The following is a 14,634-nucleotide window of genomic DNA, read 5'->3' as shown; positions in this document are numbered from 1 at the left end:
CTTTTGTCAGCAGCTGGACGCTAGTCGGAAGGCAGGTCGAGTCTTGGGGACAGAGCCAAGTTGCGGGTCGCTGAGCTGGGTCTCGGATCGGGTGGCCGGGTCGGATCGCTTGGCTGGGTCGGATTTCACCAATTGGGTGAGGAAGACACGTGCGAGGGGTGTGGAGCACGTGTCGTCGATGGCCGGAGTCTTCATCAGCACGTGCGGTGAGTGGGAAAGACGCTGAATACGATGGCGGCTCGTGTGAGCGCGTGTGGCGTCTCCGGAAGTTCATTTGAGATGTGGTTTTCACTATTGGAATTGTCTCGACACGAATTTCAGAATGGTAGACTCAATTTTGGATTTTGAACAACTTCAAATCTGGGAAGAAAATTGAATTTCTCCTCTGTTTGCCTCTGTTTGGTGAATTTCGGCGTACCTAGATGCTCTAAGACCACTAATGGGTGGAGGAGACACTCAGTCACTGGTTGTGACTGAAACTCAATGAGAATCAATTGCAATAATAATCTATTTCAATCTGAAAAAAAAATAAATATAGAGGACTTCAAAGAACAATTCTCTCTCTCGCTCACTGGTTATTCACTATCTCAACACCACATACTACATTGCACACACACACACACATCAATTTATAAATGATTCTAAACCAAAATAATCAGAGATTGCGACTGGTAGGTGAGGTTGGTGACTACCGATCAATAGAAGCGGCTGGTCAGCAGCCGTCGTCATTGCTACCACCGTCAAGTTTACTCTTCAACACTTTCATGTAATTGTTTTCCGTAAAGATGTGCAATACTAAGGCCAAATTAGCTATGCTTTACATTTTTGTGTAGTTATTATAGTTGGTTGACACTTGAAAATAAATCGCTATTGTTTATGTAGTTATTATACTTGATTGACATTTGAAAATAAATCACTACTTCAAAGGTCGATTAAGTCAAAGGTAAATGAAATATCTTTTTCATTTCTGATATGCAAAATCAAAGGTAAACTCTTGGGAGGTCCTAATGACCCCTAAGGCATTCCTCCAATACCTAAGTTTGTTCAGAGTTGTCTAGTTAAAATGTGGAAAAGAGAGAGGGAGAAGTATAGAAAGAGTGAATCTTTTTTTTTTTTTTTTTTTTGTGAACTTACCTCTTTTGTTACTCAACTCCTCTTCTCTTAACTTCTTTTAAGATGTGGGCCCCTCCATTCCATAATGAGCGGTATCAGTTTCTTTGTGAGAGTGGGTGATTGAGAGTTTAGAGTATATACGACAACTTGGTTCTTCCCATGACAAGAATACCTCGATCATAAGGTCCACATGGAGCTTGGACATGGTTTCTAAGTGGAGCACCTCAGTCATAGGGCTCACATAAGGGTAGGTCAGGGTTCCAAAGGGAGCACCTCGATTATAAGGCCCATGTGGCGTAAAGCTCCAAGAGGAGTACCTCAATCATGGAGTTTGCATGTAAGTTGGTTAAGGCTCCAAGAAAATCACCTCTGTCGTGGGGCCCATACGGAGCTTGTGCAAGGCTCCAAGAGGAGCACCTTGATTGTTGAACCCACTTTTAGCTCGATTTTGGTTGTAAGAGAAGCACCTTGATTATAGACCCCACTTCCAACTCAATTTTGGATCCAAGAGGAGCACCTCAATTTTAGGGCCCAGTTCTAGCTCAATTTTGGCTCCAAGATGAGCACGTCGATTATGGGCCCCATACTTAGCTAAGTTTTAGCTCCAAAAGAAGCACCTCGATGGTCGGGCTCACTTCTAGCTTGATTTTGGTTCCAAGATGAGCACTTCAATTATAGTGCCCACTTTTAACTCGATTTTGGCTCCAAGATAAGCAACATGATTGTAAAGCCCACTTCTAGCTTGATTTTGGCTCTAAGAGGAGCACCTCGGTAATAGGGCCCACTTTTAGCTCGATTTTGGCTCAAAGATATGGGGCCTAATTCTAGCTCGATTATGGCCTTAACAAATGCTCCCTCTTTTGTAACTTGGTAACTTGAGTCAAGTTGCTAGAAGATAAATAGGTCCTTTTCCATGCTCCTCTTTATTGAGGTGTATGAAAGTTGCTGAGATGCGTATGTTAAGGTGGATAAGTGATTTAACATTAAAAGATAAAGTAAGAAATGAACATATACATAATAATTTAGGCACAACACTAGTTGAAAACAAGATAAGGGAGGGGCAACTTAGATGGTTTGGTCTTTTGAAACGTAGGCGTGGTAGAACACCTGTGAGGAAAAGTGAGTTAGTTATGGTTTTTCGCATGAAAAGGGGTAGGAGTAGACCTAAAATAACTTGAAATAAAGTAATAAGAAATGATTTAATAGCCCCTAATCTAGTAGAGGAAAATACTCTGGATCAAGTGAATTGGCGAGAAGAATTTATGTAATTGGCCCCACCTAGTGGGACTTAAGGCTAGTTGTTGTTGTTGTTTGTAGTTTTCCATTTTTAAAATTTTTGAATGATAAAAGTAAAACTAACATTAACAAAAATAAGGTGCCACCCACGTTTCAAAATGTTATGATTAATCTTAAATCTAGTATTATCAATAGGTTTAAGATTCTAATGATTGAACAAAAATAATAAATTTAATTTTGATTTGTGAACATAGGACTCTTTGATTTTTGGAAGAAAGGAAGGAAGAACAAATAAAAACTGTAAATGTAATAAAAGAACAATTGGCATTAATAAGGTTGGGTATGGGTTGATTACTAAGCCATTACCTTAAACCATTATTTGGGCTAGATTGGTTTACCAAAAAATTTGAATAGAATAAAATCAGTGTAAACGGTTAATCAAGCTTTAATTAACCAATTTTTTAGGTTAATATCTAATAGTTTGTTGGACCAAATCCATTAACTTAAAAATTAAACATTTCATATAATACACACACACACACAAACACACACACACACACACACACACATTTAAAAAAAATCACAATTTGCTAATATGTGAATAATTAATTACCTACATGATATATGTTATTGTAAATAATATATATTTATCATATAACTCATATTTTTTTTGGTAATATATTAATTCAATTTGATTACCTATAATTATGAATGAGCCGGGAAAACTAAATCAAATATTAAAAATAAAAAAATTTAGAATCAAAATTGAAAAAGTAAAGGTCTGTTTGGTATCGTTGTTGTTTTCTGTTTCTATTTTTCCACAGTAAAGAAATTGATTATAAAAATGCGCTTGTTTATATTGTTAGTTTTCTATTTTTGATGTCGGTTTTCAAATGTTTGCCAAAAAGTGAAAAACAGATTTTATGATTTTCAGTTATTTTGGTAACCTATTGTTAGAAATTTCAATATCAAAAAATAGTTTTTTGGATTGAATTATTCATTTTATATACTTATAAATTAAAATAAAAATTAAATGATCATATGAATTTAAATATTATTAAATAAAAAATATATATAAATTTCAAAAAATAATAGTAAATTCAATTACAAAATATTTTTACTGTTTTTCAATTGTCATGTCCAATAAAATTTTTATTATAAAGTAAATTTTGAAAATAGAACAATTAAGTAAAATAATTATATTAATTTTTTTGTAATAATTTTTTAATGCGTATCATTTGTAATTTTATTATTTTAATTATATTTTATAATATTATTTCATTTAAAGATGAAAATGAGTATTTTTCAAGTAAGTTTTTAACTTATATTATTTTTATAAATATTATTGGTTTCTAGTTTTTAACTTTTGTTTCTAAATTTTTATATTAATTTACAATTTTTATTTTTGAAAATTTTGATATTGATGCCAAACGACTCCTAAAATGCTTAACTGATTTTTTATTTGATTATTTAAAATTTTAACTTGATCAATTTTTAAATTTATTTTTGCCTTCCTAGAGGTTAGTGCACCGGAGCACCGCTGGGCCTGTGCCCCACTGCCATTGTTTTAAATCTGGGCCTTCTGATGTGGGCTGGGTCTAAGTTGGGCTTTTCTTTTTTGCAAATTGAGTTTGGTTTAGCAAATAAAGTTATTCAACCAGACGGGCAATTCGTTGTCTCCCCGACTTCATCCCGTTCGCTCTTCGCTAGGGTTTTAAAGAGGTTATTTTTGTTTTTTGATTTTTCAAGATTTCAAACCGCCAAATTCAGGGCGGAAAGTCTTCGTCTTCTCCAAATCTAGATTTACATACCTACATTGAACCCTATACCGAATTAACGAGAAAATTATAAGATAGAAAACAGGGAATGGCTTCTTCTCTGTTCTCTACTCCTCAGCCGCAACAACCCCAGCAGCTTTTTCAACCACAACCACAGCCTTTTCAGCAAAACAACCCATTTCTTCAACCACAGCAACCGCAACAGCAACAGCAATTTCAGCCGCAGCAGCAGCTGCAGTTTCAGCAGCAACAGCAGCAGCAGCAGCAGCAGCAGCAACTCTTTCTGTTCACAAACGAAAAGACTCCAGCCACTTACAGCACCAAATGGACTGATCTCCATCCCGACTCTCAGAAATTCCTCCGGCAGATCGAGTACACTTTCTGATATCTACTATTTTATTTTACCTGTGTTTTGTTTGTAACAAAACGTAGCATTGTTCATTGCGTTCGTTATTATTAGGTTTTAAGTGTCGTGTTATTTCAGTTAGGGTTTTGGGGATGAGTTTACTTGGTAATTGGAATTTGAACTGTTAAGAAGATTTTATTTTGTGCATAGGGAGCGGATACTGGAGTATAGGGATGAAAGCCAGAGACTGGACCAGTGTAGTCGTCTCTACGACTCTTCAGTCTCTAATGATGGGTTCGAGCTTGATGCAAGTCACATTGTTCAGGTTTCGGTCTTCTATACATTTGGAATTCTTTTTAACCTTCTTTAGTTTATCTCTTGCCCTGCAGGGTAGTTGTTTGAGTTTATAGTTTGTTTTTTTTTTTCTTTGAAGAGTTATTGTTTTAAATGTCAAATCTATAGTTTTTCTTGTCTTGATGTCAATTATCAATTCAATCACTCTGTTGATGATAATTTTTTATCCTGCATTTTGTTGGAATACTTAGCTTATTCCGATGCAACTTTTGGAGCTTGTGTGATGTGCATCACTCATCTGATAAGGCGCTATTTGTTTCCCAATTTGTAATAATGGTTCAATTAGGATTCTATTAAGCACTGTTTGATGTATTGTTCATCATTGTCATGAATTGTCTACAACGTATGGATTTTCACATCTAAATGTTGGAATTAGAAGGTGCAATTGCAATACTGAGTTTTGGACTAAATCTTGACGTGACATTTGTGTCTTTCTCATTTGTAGCGGGAATATAATAGACCAGAATTGGTAAATTAAAACTGCAGTGAATTAGAATAGACTAATAAAGGGTAAGGGCAACTTAGAATTTTAATCAAAGCAAGAGGGTATATGATTTCAGTCTTTAGGAAGACATCTTAATTTGAGATTTAATGATGCTTTCCCTTTCAGTCATAGTAGGAGAAATATTGGAGACAAAACTAAACTAGATGATGAAAAAATCAATAACACTAGTAGGTTTCGACACCTTGGGCTTATCATGCAAGCTGAAAGAGAAAGTGAAGAAGATGTAAATGTAATGTATAAAGTTAAAGCAGGTTGGGTAAAATGGAAAAATTCCTTAGTGTTATCCAAAAAGTAAAAGTTGCCGAGATGAGAATGTTAAGAAGGATGAGTGGTATAACGTTAAGAGATAAAGTAATAAATAAACATATTCACGGTAAGTTAGGCGTAACGGCGTAACTCTTGTAAAAGATAAAAATAGACGACTCAGATGGTTTGGGCACTTGCAAGGTAGGTCACATAATGTGTTAGTAAGGAAGAATGACTTAATTACTGTGAGAAGTTGTAGAAGGGGTAGGGGTAGATTTAAAATAACTTGGGATAAGATAGTAAGAATTTAATAGTCCTAAATTTGTCAAAAGAAATTGTTCGTGGTCGTATAAATTGGAAGAAAAAGATTCATATAGCCGACCCCACCTAGTGGAACTTAAGACTTCATTTGTTATTGCTATAATGATGCTTTCCCTTGCATTTTCTGTGTTGGGGAAAAAAAAAACACAACTATTCATTTACCATTCAAAATTGAAAGCAGTGAACCTTTATACGCATAAGGGATAGAAACAACTTTGAGGTTCCGGTCCAGTGTTGAATGGAGAAATTGTGAACAAGCTTCATCTAAAAGTGCAAATAGTAAAACCGCTGTTCCTTATTAAAAATTTTCTTATTGCTTCTATACTCTGGACAAATATTTGTGAAATGTGTTGCTAAAATTTCAACATTGCACTGGATAAGCTATTTGGAGTGACAGAATTTGAATCTCAAGTATTTGTTACAATCTAGACGGAGCACCAACTGAGGGTATGCAGAGAAATTTATGAATATAGTTTGGCTATGCACACCAATGATTAATAATTGCACTTGCTTGAAAGAGTGTCGTGTTTGGGGCTTAGCTTGTTGAAAGGATGAGGAAGGACCATAAAGGATGTGGATTGAGATAAATGAGAGGCATTTTGGTGTGCAAGTATAATCACAAGGTAGAATTTGTGGAGTTGATGTGAAATGGTCGGAATGAGATATGCTTTTTTGAGATATGTTGAATCTAGTTGAGTTGATATCTTCAATTTTACTTAAATCCCTTGCCCCTTCTCAACTTAGACAAATGAGAGTAAATTCTTCATTTATAAATTAGGATCAACTCAATAAGCTTTTCTTCTAATGACCATATGCTAGCTTAAAGTCACCATTTGCAAGTTGCACACATCCTAACACAAAAAGTTACCTTTTTTGATGTTGATAAGTATCAGTTCTTTTGTTTTTCAGTTTGAAATTATACAAATCAATAATATTGCAAGCCCTTCATTTTGTTCGGATGGATCTAGGATATTGCAAGTTGAAAGTTATGGGGCAGGATTAGAAGATATCAATTTTTTTTATTATTATTTATTTTGCAGCATTTTTACTAGATGGTTGATATATATATATATATATATATATATATATATATATATAAATATAAGAAGTGATGTTTGTACTTGACATAACGATTGTGTTCAAAGTTCCAAGATTTGTAATGGTGAAACTTCAATAGATATTGAAATAAGGTTGTCTGGTTTGACCTAGTTGTAGAAGTTAGAACTCCATTTGGCTATCAGTGACTTGCCTGCTGGATTCCCTCTCCCCTTAGGAATACGTCCTTGTACTTCAGCAACTATTTCTGTTACTGGTGCGACATTTTCTTGTTAATTGCCAATTTGTTGAATGGTAACAAATACTTCAGGTACTTATGGCAGGAACTTGGGGGAATCAGTACAGCCATGGAAAGACAAAAGGCTCAGCTTCATGAGCTGATGGCTGTTGTAAAAGATATGTTACGGAATACGGAGGTTGCCGTTCGTTCTTTCATGATGCTACGGCCAAGGTTTCCACATCCAAATGTGGGACGTACATCAAGTGCAACTGCACCAGCACAGGCAGCTGGAGCAATTGGAGCTCCCAGTGCAAGTAATCAACCCACATCTACATCAGTAGTGCCGGTTTTTGATTTCTACAGTGGGGTCCCAAGGAAACCGTCTCCTTTTTTGCAGCAAACAATTTCCAGATTTGAGAAGTATCTGGGTGAATGTCGCCAGTGGGTTGAGGAGTTGGAGCAGTTGCTTCTGTCAGATTCTGACAGAAATTCTTCCAACCATAGCTTCTCATTGTTACAGTCTCTTCCAAAAGTCATGTCAAATGTACACGACTTCTTTGTTCATGTGGCTTCTAAGGTGAGGATTCTAATTTCTTGTATTTTATTCCTGTTTATGTCTCAAAGCTCTGTTTTTAAGAATCGTATCTTTTAGTTTGACTTTTCACTGTGCTTTTTTAGCATTTGAAAGCAAAAATCAATTCAAATTTTGTGTGCAAAATAAGGGAATTTTTATTTTATTTTATGATTTGTGTATTATTTTGTGGTGTTCATTTGTCCAGAATTAGCATTATCTTAGGCTGCGGCTTGTAAGCATAGTTGATGTGAAGTTGAAGTTACTATTCCCGTACTCTTTCATTAATGAGGGCCCATTTAGTTGTTGGAAGCATTTTCCATTTTTTTATTTTTTAGTTTTTCAAAGACATGAAAATTTTAGCTTTTTTTTTTTTAGCTTTTCAAGATTCATATTAAAAAGATAGAAAATAAAAGTTTGTTTAAATGTGCAAAACAATTTTTTATTTTTAAATTTTTTGGATTCCAAAATAATTGCAAAAAAATAAAAAACTTGCTGAATTATATAAAGTAATATTTGGAGCATGGATTTTGATACTTGAATTTGGATTTGTGTGGATTTGAAAGAAACTCAATATATAATCCACACAAATCAAAGTTCAACATCCGAATTTCATGCTCCCATGCTCAAAGTAAGAGTTAGAAATCTAGAAAAATAATAAAAGCATGTCTTTCTATTTCTCGATATAAATTTGGAAAATTGGAAAACAAGGTAAAATTTTTGTAATTATTTGAAAAATTAGAAATGAAAAATATAACTATTTTCACAAGAAAATGGTGCCAAAATTTTTAATTATTGTTCATTTGTGTCATACAAGTGTTGTAAAAATGAAAAATTTGTTAACTTTTTTGTAATTTTTTGAAAAAGCCAAATGGAAAAATGATAACTGTTACTCACAACTAAATGAGCGATTATTTATTGTAAATTTTATTTGCTTGTTATGTGTTCGGCAATGCTTCTAACTAAATAATGAAGTGTGTTTTTTTCAGGTGACTATTCTTAGTATTTTCTATTAAATGCTGTTTTTCTTTTGTACTGAACAATCCATTATGAGTGCCATGCTGTTTGCTTGTTTGTCTTTTTGTCTTTTGTTTTAGGTGGAGAGCATTCACCAGCATGTTGAATCCATGAAAATGGCATATCTTGCTGACCAGCGCCATCGAGGAGATGTTAATGATCCATTTCTTGAGGCTGATCGACGAGAAACAGCCAAACAAGAAGCTGCTGCTAAAAGGGTGCATCCAACTTTACATTTACCTGCGATATCACAGCCATCTACTCAAGTTGTTGGACTGTTTGCCAGCTCAGCAGCTCCCGGGACATCGACTGCTCCACAGACATCTGCGACAGTTTCATCAGCTTCACCTGGAAGTGGTTTATTTTTTAGTACTCCATCATCCACTCCATCTGCCACCTTGTCATCATCTTCCCTCTTCTCTACACCAGCCACTTCTGCACCTGTATCTTCTCTATTTGGATCTGCTGGTGCTACTCCTCAGTCATCACTTTTTGGTTCCTCGTCTGCATCTTTGTTTGGGTCTGCTTCAACCCCTTCTTTGTTTGGGTCTGCTTCAACCCCTTCTTTATTTGGTAGTGCTGCTCCGTCTTTTGGTTCTACTGCGTCTGCTGGAACTTCACTTTTTTCAACACCATTTGCTTCAGGTACTCGGTTCTACATCAGTATTTGTGTTAGTGGCAGAACTCTCATTCACAGTTGTGTTTGTATTTGTTTAATTGTTTATTTTTATATCAGAGTTTATTTTCCCAATTTATGTATTGAGGAGGTAGGTTAAACATTTTCTTAGAGTTCCTTTAGAGAAAATAAGTTGGTCACATGCATTGCTCATGAATGTTTATTAATTTTGTAATTGCAGTAAGAAGCTATCATTTGTGTTTGTTTGTTGATCTTATCACTTTTTTTGGCTGTCTGATCATATTTTGTACGCTCCCCCAGGTGCTGCAACAGGGTCTGGGGCAAGCTTTGGGCCTTCTGTAAGTAAAATTGCTCTGGCATCTTGACTTCTGTTCTTTTCGGACTAGTACAATTACTAGTTAAGCTTAATATGTTGCTGCCAAAGATAAGTCTTTGGCTCGTCGCCATATATGTTTCATTTGTGACTATGATTTCTCTTTGAGTTGTAAGATATGCAAATATGGCTTAAAGATACACTGAATCAAACACTATTATACTATACCATTGTGTCAGATTCCACAATGTCAATGCTCTTGAAGCAGTACAAAGTACATCTATCAGTAGTTTCCATTTCACATACAGTATGCATGTACTGAATCATCTCCTTTCATATCTCTCGTATATCTGCAGAAATCTTCAAAGCCAAAATCTCGCACTGCACGGAGGTAGTGGTTATCTGGTCGCGAATGGCTATGGCAGCCTGTGTCTCGCTTGTGCATTTTTTTGAACCTGTAGAAGATTTAACTATTTTGTAGCAGCCGCCATCAATTTCTCTGCACTTCTACTAGGTCAAAAATGAGGTTTTTCTGGACTACCATGTCTCAAAGTTGCTTGCTAAATCCAAAGTCGCCCAAATCAAGTTCCCTTTTCAACTGCTGCAGTTGATGGATGTTCCAAATCTGCCTTTCACTTCGGATTTGTATTTTTGCAGGGAAAAAAAATGATGAGGTCCATTTACTGTAACATTGTAGGATAAAATATAGGAAGATGCTTGTGGATGTAGATTCTCATGAATACTTAGTAATCTTGTATCTGATTTTCAAACATGATAGACAAATAATTTGGAGTTGCCTCTGGCAGGATGGTTTTATGTTGCCTCAAATGTCTCTTTGCCCCAAGTTTCGAACATTTTATCATTTAACTGGTAACTTTGATACTGACTGATATTCAATCTGTATTTAGTGCTGGTACTGAATTGAACATAAATTCAGATGGAAAATTTTGGCCAAACTCACTGGTTTGGAAATTCGCGATACTGATTTTACTAATTTCACTGTCTTGATTTTTATTTTATCCAAATTCAATATTCTGGGGTTGGTTGGAAAAAGATTCTGGGAAAACATAAATAAAATACTGGGTGACAGGACTAGAAGTTGAAAGTTGCATTCTTCTTGTTTCCTTTCCAAAGGAATGATACTAACCTCCATCTGTTTTCCAATAATGGGGCATAAAAAAGGAGAGTTTGCATGGGTGTATCCATATACAGTATCAATTCTCATACTTTGGTGCCTGTCTCATAATATCCTAATACATCACATGTGAGAAGGTCTTGCATAAAATTAAGATTTGATTCTGTTTTTGGCATGTTTCCTTGCAATCTTTGCAGTTCGGCTTGGGATTCATTGGCCTCTGGGCATGATCGATCCCCTGAACAGAACACATGAGTTTTGTTCGTGACCTCTACCCAGCTTAGCCCAGGATCCTTTTCCAGCATCAACCCTCTTATCTTCCTCCTCATTTCTGCGACACCATCCCATCTCCCTTCAGCAGCATATAGATTTGAAAGCAGTATATGTGTTGCACTATCCTCAGAATCTAATCTTAAAACTTGCTCTGCAGCTCTTAACCCCATCTTCAGATTTCTGTTGATCACACATGAGCTTAGCAATGTTCGCCATAGTTCTAGATAATCTTCACCAAAAGGTGATTCAATGATCATTTCCTCTGCCTCCTCCAACATTCCTGCTCGACTTAATAAACTAACCATGCAGGAGTAGTGCTTAGGTCCAGGTATTAGACCATTTTCCTTCATGTAGTTCCATAAAAGCTTCCCTTCATCAACCAGGCCACAATGGCTACAAGCTGCAAGAAGAGATACAAATGTAACATGGTCTGGTAATTGTCCTTGCTTTAGAATTTCGCCAAAGATGTTCAGTGCCTCTTCTGTCTTCCCATGGTGACTGTATCCGCCAAGCAAGGAATTCCAACACTTTATATCAGGGTCAGTGACCATGGAAAATATTGATTGTGCAGCTTGTAGGCTACCAGTTTTGGCATACATGTCTATCAGACTGCCACAAACAGACATTTCAGCGTCATATCCTGTTTTCACAGCTCGGGAATGAATCATCTCTCCTTGTCTCAAAGTCGCAAGGTCAGAACACACACTCAAAGCTGCACTGAGAGTAAAGCTATCAACCTTATGGCCTTCCTGAGACATTCTGAGGAAGAATTTAATTGCATTATCTCCCTCCATCATCCTCGAGTAACCCGTGATCATCTCAGTCCAGAGAACTACATCCTTACGAGAAATTGAACTAAAAACCTTCCAAGCAGAATCACTTTCACCATTTTTGAAATACATGGAAACCAATGTACTTCCAACAAAGACGCTCCCCTCAAAGCCTTCTTTCCCTACTTGAGCATGGAGAGCTTTCCCATAATTGGAAGCAGGGAACTCCCTGGAGGCTGAAATCACGGCCACAAAAGTATACTCATCTGGTTTAGCAAAAGGCATTCTTTGTAGCTTGTTAAACAAATCCATGGCCTTGTCTCCATTTCCATTCTCCGAACACCCTGCTATCATCGAGTTCCATGAAACCAAATCTGGGTTTTCAATCCTACTGAAAACATTAAACGCTGCTGGGGTGTCGCCGCAACTGCAGTACATGTCAAGCAATGAATTCTGCAACGGTAAATCAGCTGATGTATTAGATACAACCACTTGGGCGTGGATTAATTGCCCACATTTGCGGGCCCCCAATCTGCCACAAGCATTCAAGACCATTGAGTAGGTAAACTGGGTTGGGATCACACCAGTCCTCACCATGCTGCCGAACAGATGGAGGCTTTCCCTGATCTTATCATTTTTCATATTCCCATAAATTATAGAATTCCAAGAGACGGCATCTTTACAAACAGCGCAGCTGAACACCTTATTTGCAGACTCCAAATCCCCACAATTCGAGTACATCCCAAGCAAGGAAGTTTGGACGCAAATATCACTTGAGAATCCGAACTTCACCACTTGGGAATGGAGTGTAGAGCCAACCAATCGATCTTCAAGCGCAGAAGACGCTTGTAAAAGGCTCGTGAAGGTTGCCCCGTTTGGACCGAGGCATAATTCATTTTTCATTTGTGCGAGTACTTTGAACGCGGTATTGGCGTTGCAGGGTGCTCGGGAGTAGGCAGCAATGAGGGCGTTGAAGGTAACGAGGCTTCTCAGAGGCATTGTGTCGAACACCAGGTGAGAGTCCCGGAGGGAACCACATCGCGCGTACATGGAGAGGATGTTGTTGTACAGGAATGGCGACTGCGGGTAGGTTGGTGCTGAGGTAAGAATGAAAGCATGGAGTTGGCGCCCTATTTGCAGAGAGGTCGTGGAGATGCATCTTTGAACGAGATTGATTCCCAAGGCAGAAGCTTCGTACAGGTATAATGGTGGCATAAAAGGATCTTCCAATGATTTTGGGTTCAATCCAAGCTCATCGTTGAAAATTGAAAAGCTTGAACAGAGAAAGTGGCGACTGACAAAGACAAGAGTGAATAGATTTGTGCGTTCAAAACTTAAAACCAGCCACTAGAGCGCCCCATGTACACAGAAGTCAGAATGTGGGATACTGAGAAGGATGACTACTAAGGTCTCATTTGGATATTGTTTTGATGTACTTTAAAATTATTTAAAAATATCTAATATAATTTAGGTAGAAAATAATATGGCTTTTAAAAATCAAATTTTAAAATACTCTCAAAGTACTTATTTTAAATTTAGGGAAAAAATCATTAATGATCATTTAGTAATAATTATAAGTATGTAGGTAACAATCGCAATTTAGATATCGCAATAAATTTATTAATATTTTCATTCCAATAAGTCATATATTATGAATTTTTATAAAATAAAAATAATAAAATATTATTAATTTATTAAGTTTCCTATCTATAATGATATATGAATATTAAATTTGATAATTTGTACATTCTTATCATATCATATCTTATATTTTAAAACTTCCTTGTCCAAACGTCTACTTGATGTTGTTGATGTTTTTATTTTATTATATTTTTAAATAAAACATAAATTTTTGTAAATAACTTTGAATATTTACACTTTAATATTTATAAAAGAAATCATGAGAATGTACTATTAATTTAAAAAAAATATATATATCTAAACTTTATTGAGAATTAGAAAGGTATTAAAATGCTTTCATGTGCATTGCACATGATATATTTACTAATTAATTTTAGGTTCTTGAATTTTATAATTAATATTTAAACATGTTAATACTTTTAGGAAGAATATTTATGAGGAATGGTTGTCGCAAATATGTAATTTACCAACCATAAATATAACAGGAAGTGAGCCGATTACTCGTAAATATTTCTCTAAAATATAACATGTTTAAATATAATATTCGGACATAGAAACAATGAATATTTGAAAATTAGTGTTATTAGTATAAGCCTTGCTCTATTTTAATGAAAAAAATATAATAAAATTCATCAACCCATTGAGTTAGCAATTAGGGTTGCAAACATAGTGAGCTCGAGCTTGACCTCAGCTTGTTTATTTATAATCGAGCTCGAGTCGACTTTAAAATTTTCTATTGTGAGCTCAACTTGTTTAGTATATATGTAACTCGACTTCGATTCGACTAAAACTTATTTCACATATAAATGAATCGAGGTTGAGTTCGAATTCAAAATTGGCTCAACTGAAACTCATTTTAAACTAAAAAACAAATTAAGTTACTAGCTAGTTAAATTAATTGATAATTAATAAATATAATTTTTTAAAAAATATTTTTAAAATTAAAAATTAAAAATTAAAAATTAAACATTTAATGTGATTTAAATTAAGCTTATTCACGAGCTTAATATTAAGCTAGTTTATAACCTCAAAATCAAGTTATTTCATGAGTTAATAATTAGTTGGCAAGCCTAACAAACATATATTTGCTCATCTAAACTGA

The 14,634-nt window shown here is 35.5% G+C and overlaps 2 protein-coding genes across 3 annotated transcripts; one reads left to right on the top strand and one right to left on the bottom strand.

The window, feature by feature from the left end:
* Positions 1-3,990: 3,990 nt before the first annotated feature.
* Positions 3,991-10,541, top strand: LOC131146127 (nuclear pore complex protein NUP58). 2 transcript variants are annotated; one of them, XM_058095493.1, is made up of 6 exons: positions 3,991-4,499; positions 4,684-4,798; positions 7,279-7,752; positions 8,844-9,408; positions 9,701-9,738; positions 10,070-10,541. In XM_058095493.1, exons 1-6 carry the CDS (start codon positions 4,216-4,218, stop codon positions 10,106-10,108), a joined length of 1,515 nt encoding a protein of 504 aa, XP_057951476.1. In that variant the 5' UTR covers positions 3,991-4,215; the 3' UTR covers positions 10,109-10,541. The 2 variants fall into 2 exon arrangements, with proteins under 2 accessions (XP_057951476.1, XP_057951468.1); XM_058095485.1 differs by lacking the exons at positions 9,701-9,738; positions 10,070-10,541 and having other exon boundaries at positions 4,001-4,499; positions 8,844-9,654.
* Positions 10,542-10,803: 262 nt separating this feature from the next.
* On the bottom strand, positions 10,804-13,286 carry LOC131146118 (pentatricopeptide repeat-containing protein At3g50420). Its single transcript, XM_058095473.1, has one exon. It carries the CDS (start codon positions 13,104-13,106, stop codon positions 10,935-10,937), a length of 2,172 nt encoding a protein of 723 aa, XP_057951456.1. The 5' UTR covers positions 13,107-13,286; the 3' UTR covers positions 10,804-10,934.
* Positions 13,287-14,634: the final 1,348 nt, after the last annotated feature.

This window comes from Malania oleifera, chromosome 1, assembly GCF_029873635.1.
Source record: "Malania oleifera isolate guangnan ecotype guangnan chromosome 1, ASM2987363v1, whole genome shotgun sequence".
Classification (NCBI taxonomy): Eukaryota; Viridiplantae; Streptophyta; class Magnoliopsida; order Santalales; family Ximeniaceae; genus Malania; species Malania oleifera.
The sequence above is the reverse complement of the archived record's forward strand: the minus strand, read 5'-3'. Positions and strand labels throughout refer to the sequence as shown.

Excerpts from the sequence above, each read along its gene's own strand:
- LOC131146127 (XM_058095485.1), top strand. The coding sequence starts at position 4,216 with ATGGCTTCTTCTCTGTTCTCTACTCCTCAGCCGCAACAACCCCAGCAG. Across the intron at positions 4,500-4,683 it reads AAATTCCTCCGGCAGATCGA|GGAGCGGATACTGGAGTATA; the intron begins GTACACTTTCTG and ends TTTTGTGCATAG. Across the intron at positions 4,799-7,278 it reads ATGCAAGTCACATTGTTCAG|GAACTTGGGGGAATCAGTAC; the intron begins GTTTCGGTCTTC and ends TACTTATGGCAG.
- LOC131146118 (XM_058095473.1), bottom strand. The coding sequence starts at position 13,106 with ATGCCACCATTATACCTGTACGAAGCTTCTGCCTTGGGAATCAATCTC.